This window comes from Notolepis coatsorum (assembly GCF_963971535.1).
Source record: "Notolepis coatsorum genome assembly, chromosome: 1".
NCBI classification, from domain to species: Eukaryota; Metazoa; Chordata; class Actinopteri; order Aulopiformes; family Paralepididae; genus Notolepis; species Notolepis coatsorum.
The window spans coordinates 181,129,887-181,150,348 of record NC_140165.1 but is presented as its reverse complement, the minus strand read 5'-3'; the positions used below and the strand labels follow the sequence as shown (position 1 = coordinate 181,150,348).

Sequence of the window (20,462 nt, the reverse complement as noted above, 5' to 3'; positions counted from 1 at the left end):
GTCACATGAGTAAGGACTGTGAAAGACGTGTGACTTGTAAGATATGTACAAAGAAGCACCCTACTGTGTTGCACATTGAATTTAAAAAAGATACAAGTCAAACTAGTCCAAGCACCGATATCATGTCAGTGGGCAGTGCATTAGTCACCATGAAAAGGCCTATCCATACTGGGGCCGGTGACCAACAAAAATTGTCAATTGTTCCTGTGCAAGTCAAGTTGTCAAATTCGAATCAGGTACTTCAAACGTACGCTTTCCTTGATCCAGGAAGCACTGGAACCTTCTGTACTGAAGCTTTAAGGAAGCAACTGAATGCTAAGGCGACACCAACTCGAATCCTACTTCGTACTCTAGGACAAGAAAGGGTCATAAGTATTAACCGAATCAATGGGCTGGAAGTGTCAAGTCTTGAAGGAGATGATTTCCTAAAACTGCCACCACTCTATACTCAAACAGAAATTCCTGTAACCAAGCAACAAATTCCCACTCAGGATGATGTGCAAGAATGGAACTACCTAAAAGAGGTTAAGTTGCCATATATTGATGCAGATATTGGACTCCTGATTGATAAATGATGCAGCTAAGTTTATGGAACCGTGGGCAGTAATTAATAGCAAGGGTAATGGGCCCTATGCTGTAAAGACAAGACTTGGATGGGTGGTTAGTGGGCTTCTACACAAACCCACAATAAGCCATAAGCAGCCAACCCATATTTCCGGCAATCGCATATCAATAATACATTTGAATGACCTCATGATCCAAAAAAGGAAATTCAAGAAAGATGTGGAGTTTCACAAAGAGTACACTGACTTTCTTGAAAGTGTCATTCAAAAGGGACACGCTGAAGCTGTGCCACAAGAGCAGTTAAATCTAGAGGAAAGAAGGACTCGCCATGGAATACGCCACCCAAAGAAACGCAGACTGCGTGTAATCATGGCAAAGGCAAGAGACGCCCCCTTGAAACGGGTTACAACACCCAGAATGGAACTTACTGCTGCAGTACTAGCAGTGAAAGTGAACAGGAATGTGGATGAAGATACATTCAGAACCCAAGTGAACACCAAGATCAACCCTGCAGACCATGTGTCCCGAGGTCTTACAGCTGATGCATTTTTAAAGTGTGAAAACTGGAAGAAGGGACCGGACTTCCTACAAGAAAAGGAAGAAACATGGCCAAACTTACCTGCTGATCTCACCCCCATACCAGCCGACGATCCGGAAGTCAAAAGAGAGAAGGTTACAGTCAATACCATTCAGATGACAGATCAAGATCCTACTAGCACTCTCATACACCACTACTCAAGTTTCTACAAATTGAAAAGAGCTGTAGCATGGATGCTGTATTTGAGAACTCACCTTTTGCAGTTGAGTAGAAAAAGGAAAGATCTGATGCAAATTCAAGAACCAGACACAGACAAACAAAGACAGACAATTGAAGTAGAGATGAAAAAATTCAAAAACGCTGTAAAGGCACACAACCTCTCTCTGGATGAACTGGACACTTCAGAGATAGCCGTTGTTCAATTCTGTCAAAACCAAGGATTTCAAGAGGAAATCAAAACATTGCAGAAAGGAAGTTTGAACGTGCAGAAACACAGTTCAATCTACAAGCTTGATCCCAAACTTGAAAACGAAATATTAAGAGTGGGTGGGAGATTAAGCAGAGCAGCCATGCCAGAAGATGCAAAGCACCCTGCCATCCTCCCAAAGGACCATCATGTGTCAAAGCTCGTTCTTAGAAAGATCCATAAGGAAGTAGGACACAGTGGGAGAAACCACATGCTCTCCTCACTGAGACAAAAGTATTGGATTCCTTGTGCCAACTCATTGGCAAGAAAGATTATTTCTGAATGTGTGACATGTCGACGTCTCAATGGATCTGTCGGAGAACAGAAGATGGCAGACCTGCCAAGAGATAGAATAACACCTGACCTACCACCTTTCTCACAAGTAGGAGTAGACTATTTCGGACCTATTGAGGTGAAAAGAGGCCGTACCACAGTCAAAAGATATGGAGTCATTTTCACCTGCTTAATCAGTAGAGCAGTACACCTAGAAGTGGCCCATTCTTTAGATACAGACTCGTGCATTAATGCTCTCAGGCGTTTTATTGCTCGAAGAGGCCAAGTGATGGAAATACGGTCGGACAATGGAACTAACTTCATATCCACTGAAAGGGAACTGAAAGAATCTTTGAAGGCATGGAATTTGGACAAAATAAAAGGAGCTCTACAGCAGAAAGGAGTCAAATGGATATTTAATCCACCCGCTGGTGCCCATCATGGTGGAGTATGGGAACGATTAATCCGTTTGCTCAAAAAGATCTTGCTATCAGTCACCAAACAACAAACTCTGGATGATGAAAGTCTCCATACAGTCATATGTGAAGTGGAAGCCGTACTCAACAGCCGCCCACTCACTACAGTTTCGAGTGACCCCAACGACCTGGAAGCATTAACACCGAATCACCTGTTATTGCTTAAGAAGCAGCCGATCCTTCCACCAGGAGTGTTCCAGGCCGCTGATGTATATGCGAAGCGCCGTTGGAAACAAGTCGGATCTATTTTGGACTAGATGGATAAAAGAATACCTACCTCTTATGAATGTACGTCAAAAATGGAACCGCATCCGCAGGAACTTTGAAAAGGAAGACATTGTGATCATAGCTGACACGAATGCACCAAGAGGATCCTGGATGTTGGCTAGAGTCCTGGAAACAATGCCAGACTCAAGAGGACTTGTGAGAAGTGTGCGTCTTCAGACAAAAACCAGTGTACTTGAAAGGCCCATCAGCAAGATTTGCCTGCTGGTGCCAAACTCAAATTAGGTACTGAAGATTCAAACAGGCCTATACACCATGCCTGTTTCCCACCTCACAAGTATTTATTTTGTTTTGAACATTTTGTATGGCTCCAGCAGTTTTTTGATTTTGTATTGTTATTAGAGCCTGCCCATAACAATAGGGGCCGGTTTGTAGGAGCCATTTCATTTGATTTAATAGTTTTGACTAAATAGCGCCGCCACTGGTCGCCTCGTAAAATGGCACCATGGTGCTCCTATTAATTATGGCCCAGCTGTGTGTAAACGCACGCCAGACGAGAAACAGTTTTTCAACCGCTCGCTTGCTACACACACACACAGCGCAGATTGAATGAATGAAAGACTGAAAAGAAAGACTTTGTTTAGAATCATTTTGAGTTTATTTGAAACCCTTTTGCTGCGCCTGTTTGTTTTGAAACCCTTTTAGTACAAGTCTGGAGCCTGTTTTGTTTCATTGTTTTCTCCGTTATTATTTGGAACTTTACGCAAACACCTTCCATAAAACTCAACCGGTTCGAACCCATCGGATGCAACTATCAACAACATCAAACAGTGAGTAACAAACAGCCCAAGTCAATGTGGTGTGAGCGCGTTGAAGACGTATCCTGGCTTAGATAGGCAAATTGAGCCTACAGATTGTTACATTTGAGCAAACTAACCTATGATTTAGCTTGCTCAGTAGTCTAGGCCTACTATTAATTAAATTATTTGTCTACCTTTATGTGGTACAGTCTTATGCCGGAGCTATAGGCCTAATTAACCAATTAAAACGGTAATTTGATTTGCATTGGCAGGGTTTGGCCCTGTCTGGCACCCAACGGGAAAAATATTATAGGCACTATAAGTAGACACCGCTACATAAAACAAGCTGGTCTGCCTGAGTGACTGGTGGAAGAAGGAGAAATAGAGATTGGACTGATTGAGTCAAGCCATGTCACATAGTTCAAGTTTGAAATGCTTCTTTCTGTTTAGCTCCTGAGAGTGTGCTAGATACTGTACTGTTCTGTACTGGTAATATTATTTATTTGTGTTAACTTCTGAATAAAACAATTTATTAAACACAAGTACATCTTATTGAACATTATTTTGATATTTCATTACCAATTATCATAGCAAAACAGCTTTTTCAAACAGTCTGTAATGCATTTTGGAAACGGGAGATGGGCTCATGGTGTAATGGGCAACCTGGCCTGAGAAACGTATGGAGGAAAGAAAAAGTAAGGACTTACTTCTGGTCATTATTTGGGTAGACCACACATATTTTGAATGCCTTCGGCAGCCTTTTTTTTTTTTTTTTTGCCATTTTAATCTAGATTAATCTAGATTAAATCCAGGATTGCAGATATATTAATCTAGATTAAAAAAGAAATTCCATGCCCACCTCTAATTATTTTATATAACAAAATAATATCTCTCTATAACCAAAGTTACTCAACATGCTGTATTATGCCTAAAGTTATCTATCTGACAAATCTCAAGAAAATAACTAAATCAACCTATGACAAAATAATATATATTTTCAAGTCTTACTGGACAAAATAAATAACAAGAAAAATATGAAGTAATGTTCTAAATAATACCTCTTCTGTACTAGAAAATCCAGCTTTAAAAAATATATCTTTGTATCTTTTCAATGTAATGTAAATTATAAAACAGTAACCTCACAAAGATACTAATTTAAAAGTGCACTATGCAGTTTCAGATTTGTTGCAATTAGTATACTAAACTAATTTATTACACATAATCCTTAGAATGATTGTATCATAAGCATCTTATCAAACCAAAACATAATTTTGAGGCATCAAAATTGTTTTCAATTATTTTCTTTCTCTCTCTGTATAGCTGCATTCTTCAATCAATTTGGTCAACTTTGCCATCAAACTCTCGCCTCGCACTGCTTTGTTTGTAATGTTTTTCTGTGTCCATGTGAGCTTTGAGATCGCCAGCACCTTTATTAGACACAGAAACATATGGTCAAGCTTTGCACGTGTTGCACTCCGCTTCCAATTAGTCTCGACCGGGACGATAAATTGGGAATTTTCTTTGCAGTTCATCTGTAATTAACATTTTCGCGTTGGCATTGTGAGGAGCCAGCAATGCTGGTCGGATCTGTCCGCTTCCTGCTCTGTTGTGTGTGTGTCTGTGTGAGCACAGTAGCGATGCCCACAAGGCACTGAAAGCGGGGCTTCTCTTGGTAACGTCACACGCAACAGGGTACCGTAGTATTCGGTGCAACGCGCCAGTCAATTTAACTACATGCATATTTTACACAAACGTTTTTGTGCGCGACAGATTTCAGATGTGCGCGGGAGCGTTTTACCATGTGAACATTGGAACATTGGTCCCAAGTATGTACCATTAGTACACTTCAATGTGCTATGACCCTTGCTCAGAGGCGAGCAATAAAGGACACAAACACTTGGAGGTTAGGTGCAAACAAAGATTGTGATTATTTATTAAGATAAAAAGAAAAAGCCTGTGAAAGACTGCTTACGACCTATTAACGCTCCTTCTGCACTTCTGTGTGTAGAGGTCATCCATGGCTGGCAGCTCAGTCCTGGTGATGCGTTGTGCTGACTTCACCACCCTTTGCAGAGCCTTGCGATTGGTGGCTGAGCAGTTGCCATACCAGGCAGTGATGCAGCCCGTCAGGATACTCTATAGTGCACCGGTAAAAGTATCCTGGAGGCTTCCGGTATGAGAGCGGAAGGGTAACACGCATGCGGTGGAGCTCCTGGTCAAAAGAGTGAAAAAACGGATAAAAAAGGACCCGAAAAGTGATTAAAAATGAAAATGCAAACGAGAAGGAAGGAGGAAAAAACAATTGTGAAGGAGAGAGAAATGGAGGACTCACGGGAAGAGGAGAGTTCGATGGAACAGAGCCCCCGAAACGAGACGGAGGAAGGAGGAGGATCGGCTGGGACAAACACGGGAATGAATTCCTTACGGGAGGAATTGAGGAAGGAACAGGAGGACTTCAGAGGTGAAATGAATACAGAACTCAAAAGGGTGGAGGAGAAGATGGCGGAACAGGACAGAAACGTAACCGAGTTACAGACAAGAACGGCGCGAGCGGAGGAACGGAACACAGAGATACACAAGGTATTAACGTGTGCGATTCAACAACAAGAACAGATGGAGACAAAGCTATCGGACATGGAGGGGAGGTCACGGAGAAATAATATCAGAATATGGGGATTGAAAGAAGGAGTCGAAGGGGAATCGGTGGCCCAATATGTGGAAAAGCTTATCAAGGAACAACTGGAAGAGACGGGACTGGAAAAAATGGAGATACAGAGGGCCCACAGGGCGTTGGCTCCGAGACCGAAACCAGACAGACCTCCGAGGGCGGTGATTATTAACTTTCTGAGATTTGAGATTAAGGAATTGATACTCAGAACCGCGTGGACCAAGAAGATAGATATCGAGGGGAAAAGACTGTCGTTTGATCACGATTACTCGACAGCGGTAGCAATAACACGCAGGTCCTACGCGGGACTGAAGAGAATTCTGAAAGAAAACGGAATGAAATTCCAATCACCCATGACCTCGCTAAGGATTCACTGGAAGGAAGGGACGGTGACGTACGCGACGGCGCGGGAGGCGGCGGAGGAGATGAGGCGACGGGGATGCAGATGGCGGAGGACGGAGAAGGAAGGGGAAAGGAGGGCCAGACGCTGAGCCTGCAGCAGAGATTGGAGAAAGCACGCAGATGGACCAGAGTAGGAGATTGAAACCCGGGAGAGGAGGGAGGAGAGAGGAGAAGGCCGAGGTGAGACGTGACAGACCGAAGGCGGAGACGGACGAGGAGGCCAGAGACGGAGAAGGATGAGAGAGGAGGCGGGAGGAGACGAACGGATGAGTACACGCACAAGAGATTGAAAAAACTATCCAAATAGAGACAAAATATAGAAACTGAAATAACATATACATAAACACACATTCCCAGGTAGAGGCAGGATATAGGAACGAACATAACGTATACATGGACACATAATACACATGCTGATGGAGGAAATAAATGGAAATATAATTAGGTAAAATAGACGGAACACAGAACATATTGAAACAAATACATAGACACACGCTGTGAGCAACACAGTTGGAAGGGATTAAGGGGATAAATGGACATCACATAGAAAATAGAGGGGAGGAAAAGAAAGTAAAAGGGGTACACAGAAGACACCACACACGTGTTTGGGAGGAAGGAGGGACATTGGAACATATGAGCCACACTGAGAGGGACCTAGGAAATGGGGGTCTTTGATCAGAATGAAGGACAGCGCTTTTGACCAGGAGCTCGACAGCAATAAAAACAGTAAGATGGCTGGACAAATATGACGAGCGGTTGGGGGTAAGGGTTTCAAACCCCCAAGCCATCAGGAGGGGGCCTCTCGCTAGGAGAGCAATTACCCCTCACCCACCAGCAGGGGACAGGGGGGGACACAGGGACCCCCCGAACGCCTTGGGAGCACTTTATGTAAAGTTTATGTTTTTTATTTATGTTAATCATTATATGTATTCGGTGAAGAGAGCGGAGGCTACAACCGGAGGGGGGAATGACTGTGACATGGGGGGGACTGATAGACGAAAGAAGAAGAAAGATGACAGAGGTTAAAGGTATAAAAATGATGTCGTTAAACGTTAATGGAATGAATAATACGATAAAGAGGGGCAAAGTGATGTTGAAGTGTAAAAAAAGTGAGATGGAAGTGATTTTTTTGCAGGAGACACATTTGGTAGCACAGGATCATGAGAAACTGAAGAGATTTGGATATGAAAATGCATACTATAGTTCCTTTAAACGGAACCTGAGGAGAGGAGTAATCACGTTAATCAAAAACAGTCAAATTTGAATTGATCAAGGAAGTAAGAGACAAGGAGGGAAGATTTGTTCTGGTGAAGGGGAAAATGGAGGGCCAAATGGTTACGTTAGTGAATGTTTATGCACCCCCAGAGAGTGAGAGGGATTTATATGAGACCATTTTTGATATGATAGTGATGGAACTAGAAGGGATATTGATATGCGCGGGATATTTTAATGTAGTACTGAATCACGACCTAGACACCACGAGTACTGGAAAAGGACGGACACAAATCAGTAGATATATGAATATTCAGATGACGGAAATGGGAATTATAGATGTTTGGAGGGGGATGCACGCCATGGACAGGGAATACACACATTACTCACACCCGCACGTGACATATGCGAGAATAGACTACTTTTTGATGACGACGGGGGACAGTTACAGGGTACGGGAGAGCAGAATAGGAGTAGCGGACATATCCGATCACAGTGCCATATATCTGATAGTAGATCTAGAAGGGAGACGGAGGAACACGATCTGGAGACTAAATGTAGGAATATTAAATAACAAGGGGGTGGTGAGTCAGATCAAGGAGGAGATAGCCAGGTATAAGGAAGAAAATGACAACGGGCGGTAGATCCGAACATTCTATGGGACACACTGAAGGTGGTGATAAGGGGGAAATTGATGGAGAAGACAGCAATGCTGAAGAAGGCCAGAACGGAGACATATCACAATCTGATAGGGAAGCTGAAGAAGCTAGAGGGGAGACACCAGATATCAAAAGAACAGGAAACGCTCGGAGAAATCAAAGAAGTAAAGGCCAGGATAAATAGGGAATTATTGACGGAAATAGAAAAGAAAGCGAGGTTCATGAAACAAACGTACTATGAAGGGGGACCAAAAGCGACCAGACTGTTGGCTAGGAGAATTAGGACGCAACAGAAGTTGAACACGATACACACAATAAGGGATACAAAGACTAATGAAATATTGAGAGACCCAGCTGAAATAGAGAGGACATTTAGAGAATACTATGAGAGACTATACACACAGCCAAAAGCAGCGGGAGAAGAGGAAATAGAAGCATATCTGGAGAAGCTAGAGTTACCATCGATAGGGAAAGAACAGAATGAAGAATTAAATAAAATAATTACGGAACGAGAACTGGAAGAGGCAATCAGTAGAGCTAAAAACAACAAATCTCCGGGGAGCGACGGATTCCCATCGGAATTCTACAAGACATTTAGAACGGAATTAGCACCCATGTTAGGGGCGGCGTTCAGACACACGATGGAAGAGGGCAAAATGCCCCCCTCGTGGAAGGAAGCCATAATCACCACGATACCGAAGGAAGGGAAGGATAGAGAATTATGTAGTAGTTTCAGACCTGTGTCCATACTCAACGTGGATTACAAGATGTATACATCGATAATATCAAAGAGATTTGAGACGTTTATGCCAGACATTATAGATGAAGATCAAACTGGATTTATTAAAGGGAGACAGACACAGGACAACGTGAGAAAGACATTACACATAGTAGAGGAGATACAAAAACAAGGTGGTAGCGCGGTACTGATTAGCCTAGATGCAGAAAAAGCATTCGACAGTGTGAGCTGGACATTTTTATATAAAACATTGATGAGGTTCGGACTGAACGGGAGGGCGATGAAGATGATCAAGGCGCTATATCAAGAACCGACAGCGAGGGTTAAGGTGAATGGCAGCCTGACGGATAGAATCAGATTAGAGAGGGCTACCAGACAGGGATGTTGTCTCTTACCAACGCTCTTCGCCGTTTTCATAGAACCACTGGCGCAACTGATCAGACAGACCGAGGACATCAAGGGAGTAAGGATAAAGGGAACGGAATATAAACTAGGCCTATTTGCGGACGACGTGATAGTATACATGAGACAACCAGACAAGAGCTTCCCGGCACTGATGGATCTACTGAAGGAATATGGCCACTACTCAGGATACAAACTAAACGTGACAAAGACACAGACTTCAGCATGGAACTATACCCCAACGACGGAAATTAGGGAACAGTATGGGATAAGATGGGACATGGACAAGATTAAATACTTAGGGGTGAACATCACGAGAGGGGTGGGGAAACTGTTTGAGGCGAACTATACACAGATAAATCGGAACATGAAGAGAGACTTAGAGAGATGGACAGTAATGCCCTTGGACTTCAATTCAAGAATAGAGGTCATTAAAATGAACATACTATCAAGGTTACTGTACCTGTTCCAGTCACTACCGATACAAATACCACAGAATCAATTCAGGGAGTGGGACAGACTGATATTGAGGTTCATATGGGCGGGGAGAAGACCACGGGTCAGATATAAAACACTACAACTACCAAAGGAAGAGGGAGGGATGGCAGTACCCAGCCTACAAGATTATTATTATGCAGCGCAACTGAGAGCAGTGACGTGCTGGTGTAACGACAAATATGAGGCAAGATGGAAAGACATTGAAAAAGAAGGGGAGGGATACAAGGTACAAGCTCTGGTGGGAGATAGGGAACTGTTCAAAGAAAAAGAGGGACTGTTAGATCCTATCACCAAATGCACCTTGACCATATGGAACAGAGTAGTAAAAACACACAAATTAGAGAAGCAGTCAGGGGTTCTGAGATGGATAGCACATGACAAGAGATTCAAACCAGGGAGGCTGGACCATGGATTCAGAAGGTGGGAGAGGGGGGGGGGGGGGGGGCAACAGCGATATGCAAAATGATAGAGATGGGGGAAATGCAAACACTACAAAAATTAAAGGAGAAATTTGGACTAGAAAACAAGGACCACTTCAGATATCTACAGATTAGAGATTACTATAATAAATAAATAAGAGGGGACAAGGAAGAAGAACAGAATGGAATAATTAGGATGATAGTAAGGGCATACGAAGGAGGGAAAGGAAGGGTAATATCAGCACTGTACCGGGCTATAATGACCAGCAAGGGACACACGACCGATTATATAAGGGAGAAATGGGAGAGAGAACTAGAGATAGGAATAACAGGGAAGGAATGGGGGAACATATGCGAGGTGCAACATTCAACAACAGGATCGAGGATATGGAAAGAGTTTGGATGGAAAAACATAATCAGATTCTTTATAACCCCAGAGCTGAAGGGAAAATATGCACCAATACAAAGAGCATGCTGGAGGATGTGTGGGAAGGAGGGGGCAAATCACACGCACATATTCTGGGGATGTCAGAAGCTGAAGGGGTATTGGGAGGAGATAGGGGAGGCAATGATCAGAATATTAGGATACAGGTTACCACAAACAGGACTGGTGCTTTACTTAGGAGACCTGACACACGAGGGAATACAAGGGGGGGACAAATATTTAATAAAGATAATGTTGATAGCGGCCAGAAAAGCAATAACAAGACTGTGGTACAAAGAAGACCCACCGACAATAGCACAATGGGTAGGAATAGTGGAGGAGATACAGGATATGGAGAGGATAACACACATGCTGAGGTTACAAGAAGAGAAATTTGGAGAAAGATGGGGAAAGTGGGAGGATTACAAGGGGAACGAAAACGACATCACAGAGGAAGAACCAAATGCATCACAAGATGGTGAAGGGTAAAGGAGGAAAGAGGTTCAAGGAGGGTCTCTGAACCCATGTCACACACTTTTGACTTAGTTAGTGTTTTCTGATTTTATTTTTATTTTTTTTGGGCATTACAATTGTATTAAATTTTTTGTACTTTATTATTTATGTCTGTTTAACAATGTTGTATTAATAATCAAGGAAGATGTGGTTTGTAAATGGGTGAATCAAAAGGCAAAGAGAAATTTAGTATAAAAGAAATAGAAAGGGCGAAGGATAAGAGAAGAAGGAAATTCAAGGAGGGTCTCTGGACCCATACCATACATATTTGCCTTAGTCAGTATCTAATCCTTTTGAGTAGGTATTAAATTTGTCTATACCTGTTCAAGGGCGGTATACAATCAGTCTTTGTATTAAGTGCCTGGAAAAACAACTGTAGTGGAAACATATAACCAACAATGCTATTCATGTAACCATTTATGTTCACTGCATTCTTTCATATTGTGTTATGCGATCCATTTTTGTGTAAGTGTTGTTTGTCTATAAATGTTAATAAAAATGTAAGTTTAAAAAAAAAAAAAAAAAAAAAGTATCCTGGAGTCCATCCCGAATCTCCTCAGCCTACGGAGGAAGAAGAGTCGTTGTCTCGTTAGGAAACTTGATGATGGTGTTGGAGCTCTGTGTGGCCACACAGTCATGTGTGAACAGGGAATACAGGAGGGGCTGAGTATGCAGCCCTGGGGGGCACCGGTGCTGAGAGTCATTGTGGAGCCCCTCCTCACAGCCTGGGGTCTGCCTGTCAGGAAATCCTGGATCCAGCTGCACATGGCTGGGTTGAGTCCTAGCTCCCTGAGTTTGATGGTGAGTTTGGAGGGCACAATGGTGTTGAATGCTGAGCTGTAGTCGATAAACAGCATTTTCACATAATGTGTCCCTCTGGTCCAGGTGGAAGAGGGCGGTGTGGAGGGTGAGGGTGATGGCATCGTCTGTAGACCTGTTTGGTCTGTAGGCAAACTGTAGTGGATCCAATGTGTCGGGTAGTGAGGAGGTGATGTGGGTTTTGACCATCCGCTCAAAGCACTTCATGAGGGTGAAAGTGAGAACTACAGGACGGTAGTCATTCAGGCAGAGGGCTTTTGCTTTCTTCGGGACAGGGACAATGGTGGAGACTATGTACAGTATCAGGGATGTGTTGAAGAAATCCGTGAAGACATCCGCCAGCTTGTCTGCACATGCCCTGAGTACTCTGCCGGGGATACCATACAGGCCAGGAGCCCTGTGTGTGTTAACCCTTTTAAAGGTTTTACACACCTCTGCTTGATTGATTGATTGATTGAAAAGTTTATTAACAGATTGTAGAATGGGTACAGTACAGTACAGCTCAATACATACAATTGTTAAGGGGATGCAGACCAAAGAAAGACTTCCGTCTTGTTTACATCAGGGTCCCCCATTTTCAATTCATCATATGACACACACAACATACAGATAGACAGTACTGCTACATCTATACATTTATGACATACCAGATTTGCAAATACAGTACTGTTTGTGATACAAAAAGTGTCCAGAAAAAGAGTGTATATACATTTGACGTAGAAACTGTACATTGGAGTAGGTGGGGTGGGGGTGGGTGGGTGGATGGTGCTGTACATTGGAGGTGGTTGGGTAGGGGGGGGGGACGGACACTGTACATTGGAATACTGACAACGCCATACTTGGTCATTTACTGTACAACTGGGTTAGGACATTTGTAGGGGCCAGTTTCGAATTGCAGTCTCCCGTAGGTGTTCTTTGAGAGTGTTTTTGAAAGTGGGTAGTGATTCACATTCCTTTACAGCTTTGGGTAGGGCGTTCCACATTGATGTGGCATAATTGCGGTTGTTGTTGTCCCTTGTTTCAGCCAAATCTGGGTTTAACATGATTTGTGGAGCTCCCTCTGGTGTTGTGATCGTGGTATTCACTGACCTTTGGGAAGTATTTTGACATGTACATGGGTACCTTGGTCGTGTAGTGTATCTTGTAGACCAGGCCCATTGCAAGTTGCTGTACTCTGTAGTCTACTCTTTTTTTTTTCTCCACTTTTTCTCCCATTTTCTATTTTTCTCCCATCCCAATTTCGTATCATCCAATTCAACCCTCAGCTTGAGAGCGCGAGATAGGGCAGTCTAATCAATACCTGCACACAAAGAATTGCAGTAATCAAAAAGAGTTAACACTTTGTTGAGATCAGGGGAAGTCAAAAGATTCCTAAACTTTTAGATGATTTTAAGTTGATGGGTCTGTAACAACTGAATTTATCTGTTTGTCGAACTTCAGGGCATAATTAAATATAACGCCAGGATTTCTAGTGCAAGGCTTGATCAAGTGGGACGGTGTATTGTGAATGGTAGCTATGGATTTGAGGGTGCCAAATTACCACATTAGGGCAATTGTAGGTCAAACTAAATAAATAAATGATAATAAATAACATAAAACATTACAGACTGGGGGTAATATAGAGATAAAATACACAAGTCACAACATGTAAAACAGTTTTGGAGTTTTCTATTCTAAATTATATTTTGTTACCATTATACGGTAGGCTAATATCCACCTCCAGTCATTGTATAAGCTAGCTAGCATGTTACGGGTCTCTCTGTACTGTGTGCACAGAGATAAGATCTATCTATATCTACCACGGCATAGCTCTGACAGCAATCACTTGTTTTTTTTGTCAACTAACGGTTTTTGTATTCCTTTTTTTTATCTAATTTTTCTCCCCATTTTTTTTCAATTTTTTCCCCGTCCCAATTTCGCATTGTCCAATTCTACCCTCCCCTGTCTCGAACGTTGCTAGACCATGCCTCCCACAAGCCGGCTGCAATGTGGATGAAGCCTTGCATCACGTGCCCCCTGTGGTGGGAGATATTATCATGTCATTATACAGGCTGTGTTACAATATGTATTCTATCAGAGGCCAGATGCTGTGGGTCTTTCTTTTTTTTTCTGTTTTTCTTAAGAAGCCATAACATAGCTTGTGGGAACTGCTCTGTTTTCCTTTTAAGATAGCCATAACATAGTCGTAGTATTGATCATTCTAACCACCATCTTGTCCTTTCCTTGTTATTTTCCATTCTCCTACGTCATATTCATGTATTAATTGTATGTTCAACCAGACTTCGTTCTCACTTCTCGGTCAGACATTTTTGTGTTACATGTTGTCTCTGGCTGTGAACTGAGCATTATTCCTTGTATGGCCATACAGGAATAAATCTATCTAATTTTTATTCAACTTTGGACTCAGAAAATTGTTATTTGCTCACATTATCTATTAGTATTATAAACTTCCACGACACCCCTCCGGTACTCGAGGAGGCAGCCGTCGCATCTTTTCACCTGCACAGCGCGATCTCAGCGGCGAGGGTCTGCGTGGGAGGGACACGCCGCCCTCGTCGCTGCCTGATTCTACTGCGCAGGCGCACCAACCGACCTGTAGGAGTCGCTGTCCACAACGTCCGATCCCCACCCACCAGCTTCCCACCCCCTAATACTGCCAATTGTATTAGTATGAACGACCAGCCAAGCTGGTAGCAACGCAAAGAGCTGGGCTCGAACCCAGCATCTCCCGCGTTGGTGGCGAGGGCCTTGCCCACTGCGCCACCTAGCCGCCGCACGGTTTTTGTATTCCGACGATTTCCTTTAAGAACCCAGGCTTTACAGTCAACCAATGTCAATCTACAACTCAGTATTCATATCTCTTACCCAACAGGTGATGTCAACTATGCATCCGGCACCTACAGGCTCTTTAAATTGGCCAAAAACCAAACCATGTCCAAGGCCACAGTGACCTACAAGGGAACTCTGCCAGAATTATCATATCAGTTAGATTTCGACTCCTCCCACTGCTTCAAGGTACACTGTGTACAAGACACATTTCAGAAATGTACAGTGAGGTGTACTGATTGCTAATGAACTATTGTTTCACATTCTCTGAAGAAAATGTATTATCATGTGTTAGATCTACACAACGGTACATTGTACATTTGTGCAACCGTTGAACCAGCCAGATCTTGCTTAAATATGTAAATAAGTGCTAATCAACCATAGGAGAACAGGTACATAATGTACGGTATGTTTTAGCCATAAGGGATACATTTACATTTTGTATTGAAAATGGACCATATTGTAAATAAGTACATACTATATTACATATTCAAAGAATGTTAAGAAAAGATTTCTGAAAAGTTCCCCTGCTGGAGATTGAATCCTAAGTCCTAACCTTAACCCTAACTTTATGTCTCAACCATAACCGTTAAGTGAATGTTAAAACTAATCTTAACTCTAACTATAATCTAAAACCTTAACTCTAACTATAATCATAGATTGCATGTTTCTCAGGAGCCTTTTCTGTGTTGTGCTGTACAGAAAGATGTAGCAGTGGAAGTTGACGGGGAAATGGCTGCAATTCTCCAGAATTCTCGTTTCTCCCATGACTTCATCGTCCAGATGCTGGATGAGCCAGAGATCAGCTGCAAGTCAACTCCTCAGGTAACTGACATCCTGGACAGAGGCACAACATATTTGTCTTTTTTCACAACTGTGTTTCATAGGCTTCTTCTTTGACATGTCTGTACAATTTAACTTACACTTCTGGTTGCAAATTTATTCCGTTTTGGATTGCGAATGCATTTGTATTGACATCCCCCTTTAAAGGCAGCTACAGCTATTGTTGGATTGAAGCTGCCAATAGCCAACATTTTGTGCTGATATAAGAGATAAGATATTCCTTTATTGATCCCCTTGGGGAAAATTAGGCATCATAGCAGCATGGGGGAGGGGGGGAGGGGAGGTACAGATACAGGTCATATAATTATAGTACAGTGGATAAGTAAAATAGAATAGAAATAGGCAGTGTAAACAATAATATACAATATAATTAACTCTGGACATGCGCATATTCAATACCTTGAAATCTTATATATATATATATATTAGGGTGGTCCTTCGTGAGGGGTACATTCCAACCACTGGAATTCGTTATAGTAGTCAAGAAAACTCTCCTGGTGAATTCTTTTCTCAATCTGACAACATTTACCACTCCCTCATCAACCTTGAATTTTCACCCTGAGGATCCCAGAGCAGGGAAATTAAAATATGAGTTCATTTTGGGGATATGATGACTCTAACCTACAGCATTTTGGATTTCAGAATGGTCGATTTGACTATTTTTAACCCCTTGATCATACACATGTGCCAGAATGAATCTGAAGGAAATCCTAACATGCAAGGTATCTAAATTAAATGGGTAATAAAAATACGAGTTAATTGTTAGGATAAGATAACTCTAACTTACATCATTTTGTGTTTCTAAATCGCCAAATTTACACATTTGTTGCTGTCCAAGAATGAGTCCAATCAAGACATTGGAAACTTCAAGCAAAGTTCGACCGCCAAGAACCTTGGTGTTGTCCTCGACGACCAGTTGAACTTCTCCGCTCACATCGCATCGACAACCAGAACCTGTAGATTCTTCCTGAGCGACGTTAATAGGATCTGCCCCTTCCTGACAAAAGAAGCCACCCAACTTCTCGTCCAATCAACAGTCATCTCCCGCCTCGACTACTGCAACGCACTGCTTGCTGGCCTCCCGGCCACTGCCACCAAGCCTCTTCAACTCATTCAGAACGCAGCGGCCCGTCTGATCTTAAACCTACCGAAGTCAGCCCATGTCACCCCACTTCTTAGGGACCTGCACTGGCTCCCCATTGCTGCACGAATCCACTTCAAGGCCCTCGACCTGGCATACCGTGCGGCAAAGGGAACCGCTCCCGCCTACCTCCGGTCAATGGTCTCTAAATACACACCCTCAAGACCCCTACGCTCTGCATCTTCTGGTCGTCTCAGACCCACTCCTATCCGAGCTCCGGGAGGGTCATCAAGGAGAAGCCGCCTTTTCTCAGTCCTTGCCCCACAATGGTGGAATGAACTGCCCACCCCAGTTAGGACAGCCGAAACCCGTCCAATCTTTCGCCGTCGACTAAAGACGCACTTCTTCAACCATTATCTGAAATGAAAAGAAATCGAACCCTAACTAACCTTAGGACTAACTAAGGACTAACTACTTGTCCTAATAAACTAACCTACACTGTAGCACTCAACACTTTGATGAACATTGTTACTCAGCTGATAGAGTTGTGCCCTTCCTGATGACTTGTCATACAGAACTTGTAAGTCGCTTTGGATAAAAGCGTCAGCTAAATGACTAAATGTAAATCTTCAAGAAGTCAGGAGATCAAGATTTAGAAAAAATAATTGATTTCTGTGTGCATTACAAATACAATTTAAAGTTCACTTGTTAACACATTGTCTGCCACGCCCCTTCCGGGAAGTGCATAGGCCTTGCCACCCATTAACTCCATGTAAGCGCTCACCTTGTTTGTAGAGCTAAACCTATATTTTATATTATAGCTATGGATCTAATAATGCCGTCGATTGTCAGTGGGTTTCTTCCGGTCAACGTGCAAAAAACAGATATTTCTTTCGTCTATACATTTTCGTTTTATACCGTGGTGAATATGAGTATAGTTGTAGAGTGCTCCTGTGTAATCCCAGGGAACTCTGTCAAATTGTGAAATGAAATCCACTTATCACGTTGCCGAATCATCCTGAAATCAACGCTAGATTATCGGTATTATTTGTCATCATACATGCACGAAAGGGGACAGGGGAAAACCAGCCCTCCGTGCGTCTATCGCAGCCAACGCCACACACACACACACACAGGCTGCAATCGCGGGAAAGAAATTATCGGATCGACGCAAGATCGATAATATAGAGTCCTTACCTTGCCTCTGATGTACTGCAAAAAGAATAATCCAATTATCTGATCGCCATTCCAAATACTGGTCGCGGTAGTTTGTCCCACGTTTACCACCAAAGAAAATTAATGGGCGGGCGGTGGAGCCTAGTCGATGTATCGTTATGAGCGATTGCCTTGCTCGAGTGTATAGACCCCGCCTGCCTGCTGCAGCTCGGCCAGGAAAAGAAACCACATTGTTTCAAATGGAGTGCAATAGCGGCCGCAAGGCGTTAGGGGGCAGTATCCCACCGTTGCGGTCTCAGACAGAGTGCAACACAGTCCTACACCATAGCAGATGAATTATGAATGGGAATAGCGAATAAAAGCAATAACGATCATCCAACGATTGGCGGGCTATAACGAGTATACTCGTCATTGGCGCAGAAGCGGTTAATCACTTTGATGGCTTTGTCATTATAAATGGTTTCCCATATATTTTCAAATATTCTAAAGGGATTCGAATGGGTAAATTTGGCAATTTAGAAATACAAGATTATGTAGGTTAGAGTTATCCTATCTCCCAAATAATTTTTTTTTAAATTTCCCATTAGGAAACTATTTAGACACCTTTCGGATTGGATTTCCTTCAGATTCATGTTGGCACCAAAATAACAGCAGGATCATTCCTAAAAATGAATAATAATAACCCACCAAACACTATATTTTTGCTGAATTTCTCCCAGAAGCTCAAACAAATATCGCTGCTGTCGGGACAAAACCTCATAACTCCAAAAACCCAACTTTTCAGCAGATGAAAAAAACTAACACAGATTTGAGGGTGAATAGAGTTAGGAGGTTTAGACAGATGATCGGTTTAATGCTTTCCCATTGTTTAAACTTTGTAAAACCCACACACACATATGGAGGATGATCTACGGAGTTGATTTATATAATAAAAAAAATATTCAAAAAATGGAGTTATGAGGTTTTGTCCCGACAGCAGCGATATGTGGCTTCTGTTCAGAATTATCACAATGAATCATTCAAACAATAAGTATTTGGTGCTAGAACCTGCACCAGAACCAATACTAGCACCAAAACGAATGGACAAAATAACAATTGCCCCCAAAATCTAAATAACACCAGTACTACAACAAAACAGAGGGAGCACTGTTGTATGTCATAATGTGATGGCAATAGAAAATAACTGACTCCCAAATAAAGGCTTGAAACTAGAATTTGGTCAGAGAATGACTGTTGTTTTGCTCTCTCTCTGTCTTCTCAGTACTGCTGCCTCAACCCTTTTCTGTTGGCTGACCAGTTGGGCTCCTCAGTGAAACAGTGCTCCAAAATAAGCCACTCAGAAGGCTGTAGGGCCTGACGGGTGGGATCTTGGTCAGAAGAAACAGAAACAATGATGAACAATGATTATGTTGTGTGTCAAATAATTTAATAACACACATACATTATGCAGATTTTACCTCCATTGTTGAACAATTTATGCTGGGGAGCAATGTATTTGAAAATCTACGAATAACTCAAATTAATAACTCAATACATTAAATAATCAAGCTATTATCAACCAATGTGTTGCTATGGAACCGATATTAAACACATCTATTTATGAAACTAGGCTTGTTTGTGTAAAATGTTTTGTTAGTCATTCCAGTTTGTACTCATTTGATTTTACATTTGTCATTCCTCCTTTTTACCCCCTGTTATTGATAGAAAAAACTATCGGCAGGTATCATGATCACTGTTTTGAAAAATTACCAAACATATTAGGTCATTGATTGGAGCAGAATTTTTGTTATTTTGCAAGAAATTACTTTTGTTCAAAAACAAATTAAATCCTAGTTGTATGTGTGGTTAAAAGCCAGGATTAAGTGAAAAGCTATGTATCAAGTAATCAATGTGGTTGAAACTTGTATGTCTCAGCATACGTTCCATTTTAAAACGTCATTGTACAGGTTTTGTATGACAGTCCTATTATGTTTGTTTGACTGTGAACAAGATATATTGAAAAGTAACGGCTGGATTGCCATGACATTTTCTGTGCACATTCATGATCCCAAGAGGATGAAACCTATTGATGTTGGTGACCCCATGACCTTTCCTCTAGCACCACCATCAGGCCAAAGCATTAGTCATACAGTCACAACATTTGCGGGGGAAATGTTATCTCCTGACTTGTTAGTCGAGTCTGAAAAATTATACCCAACATGAATCTCTATATATTTTTGTATCTACTTTTTTTCTCCTCCTTTTTCTGTGATTTACCTCTTGTGCCAATTCTCCCTCCCCTGTCCTGATCGTTGCTCGCATATGCCCCCCACTGGCTGGTTGTAGGGAGGATAGAAGCCTTGCAAGTCCCCTCCGATACATGTGGAGGAAGCCTGTCACATCTTTTCACCTGCCAGCGCGGACTCTCGTGTGGGAGACTCACACTGCCCCCGCCATTTT

At 42.4% G+C, this 20,462-nt stretch overlaps 1 protein-coding gene across 1 annotated transcript in view; it reads left to right on the top strand.

Moving 5' to 3' along the window:
- Positions 1-19,744, top strand: part of LOC311239957 (arsenite methyltransferase) — a 40,171-nt gene extending 20,427 nt beyond the window's left edge. The window contains exons 8-10 of the mRNA XM_084328423.1: positions 14,970-15,112; positions 15,626-15,748; positions 19,285-19,744. Coding sequence (XP_084184549.1) covers positions 14,970-15,112; positions 15,626-15,748; positions 19,285-19,380 — 362 coding nt within the window. The 3' untranslated portion in view covers positions 19,381-19,744. The remainder of the gene's footprint in view (positions 1-14,969; positions 15,113-15,625; positions 15,749-19,284) is intronic.
- Positions 19,745-20,462: the final 718 nt, after the last annotated feature.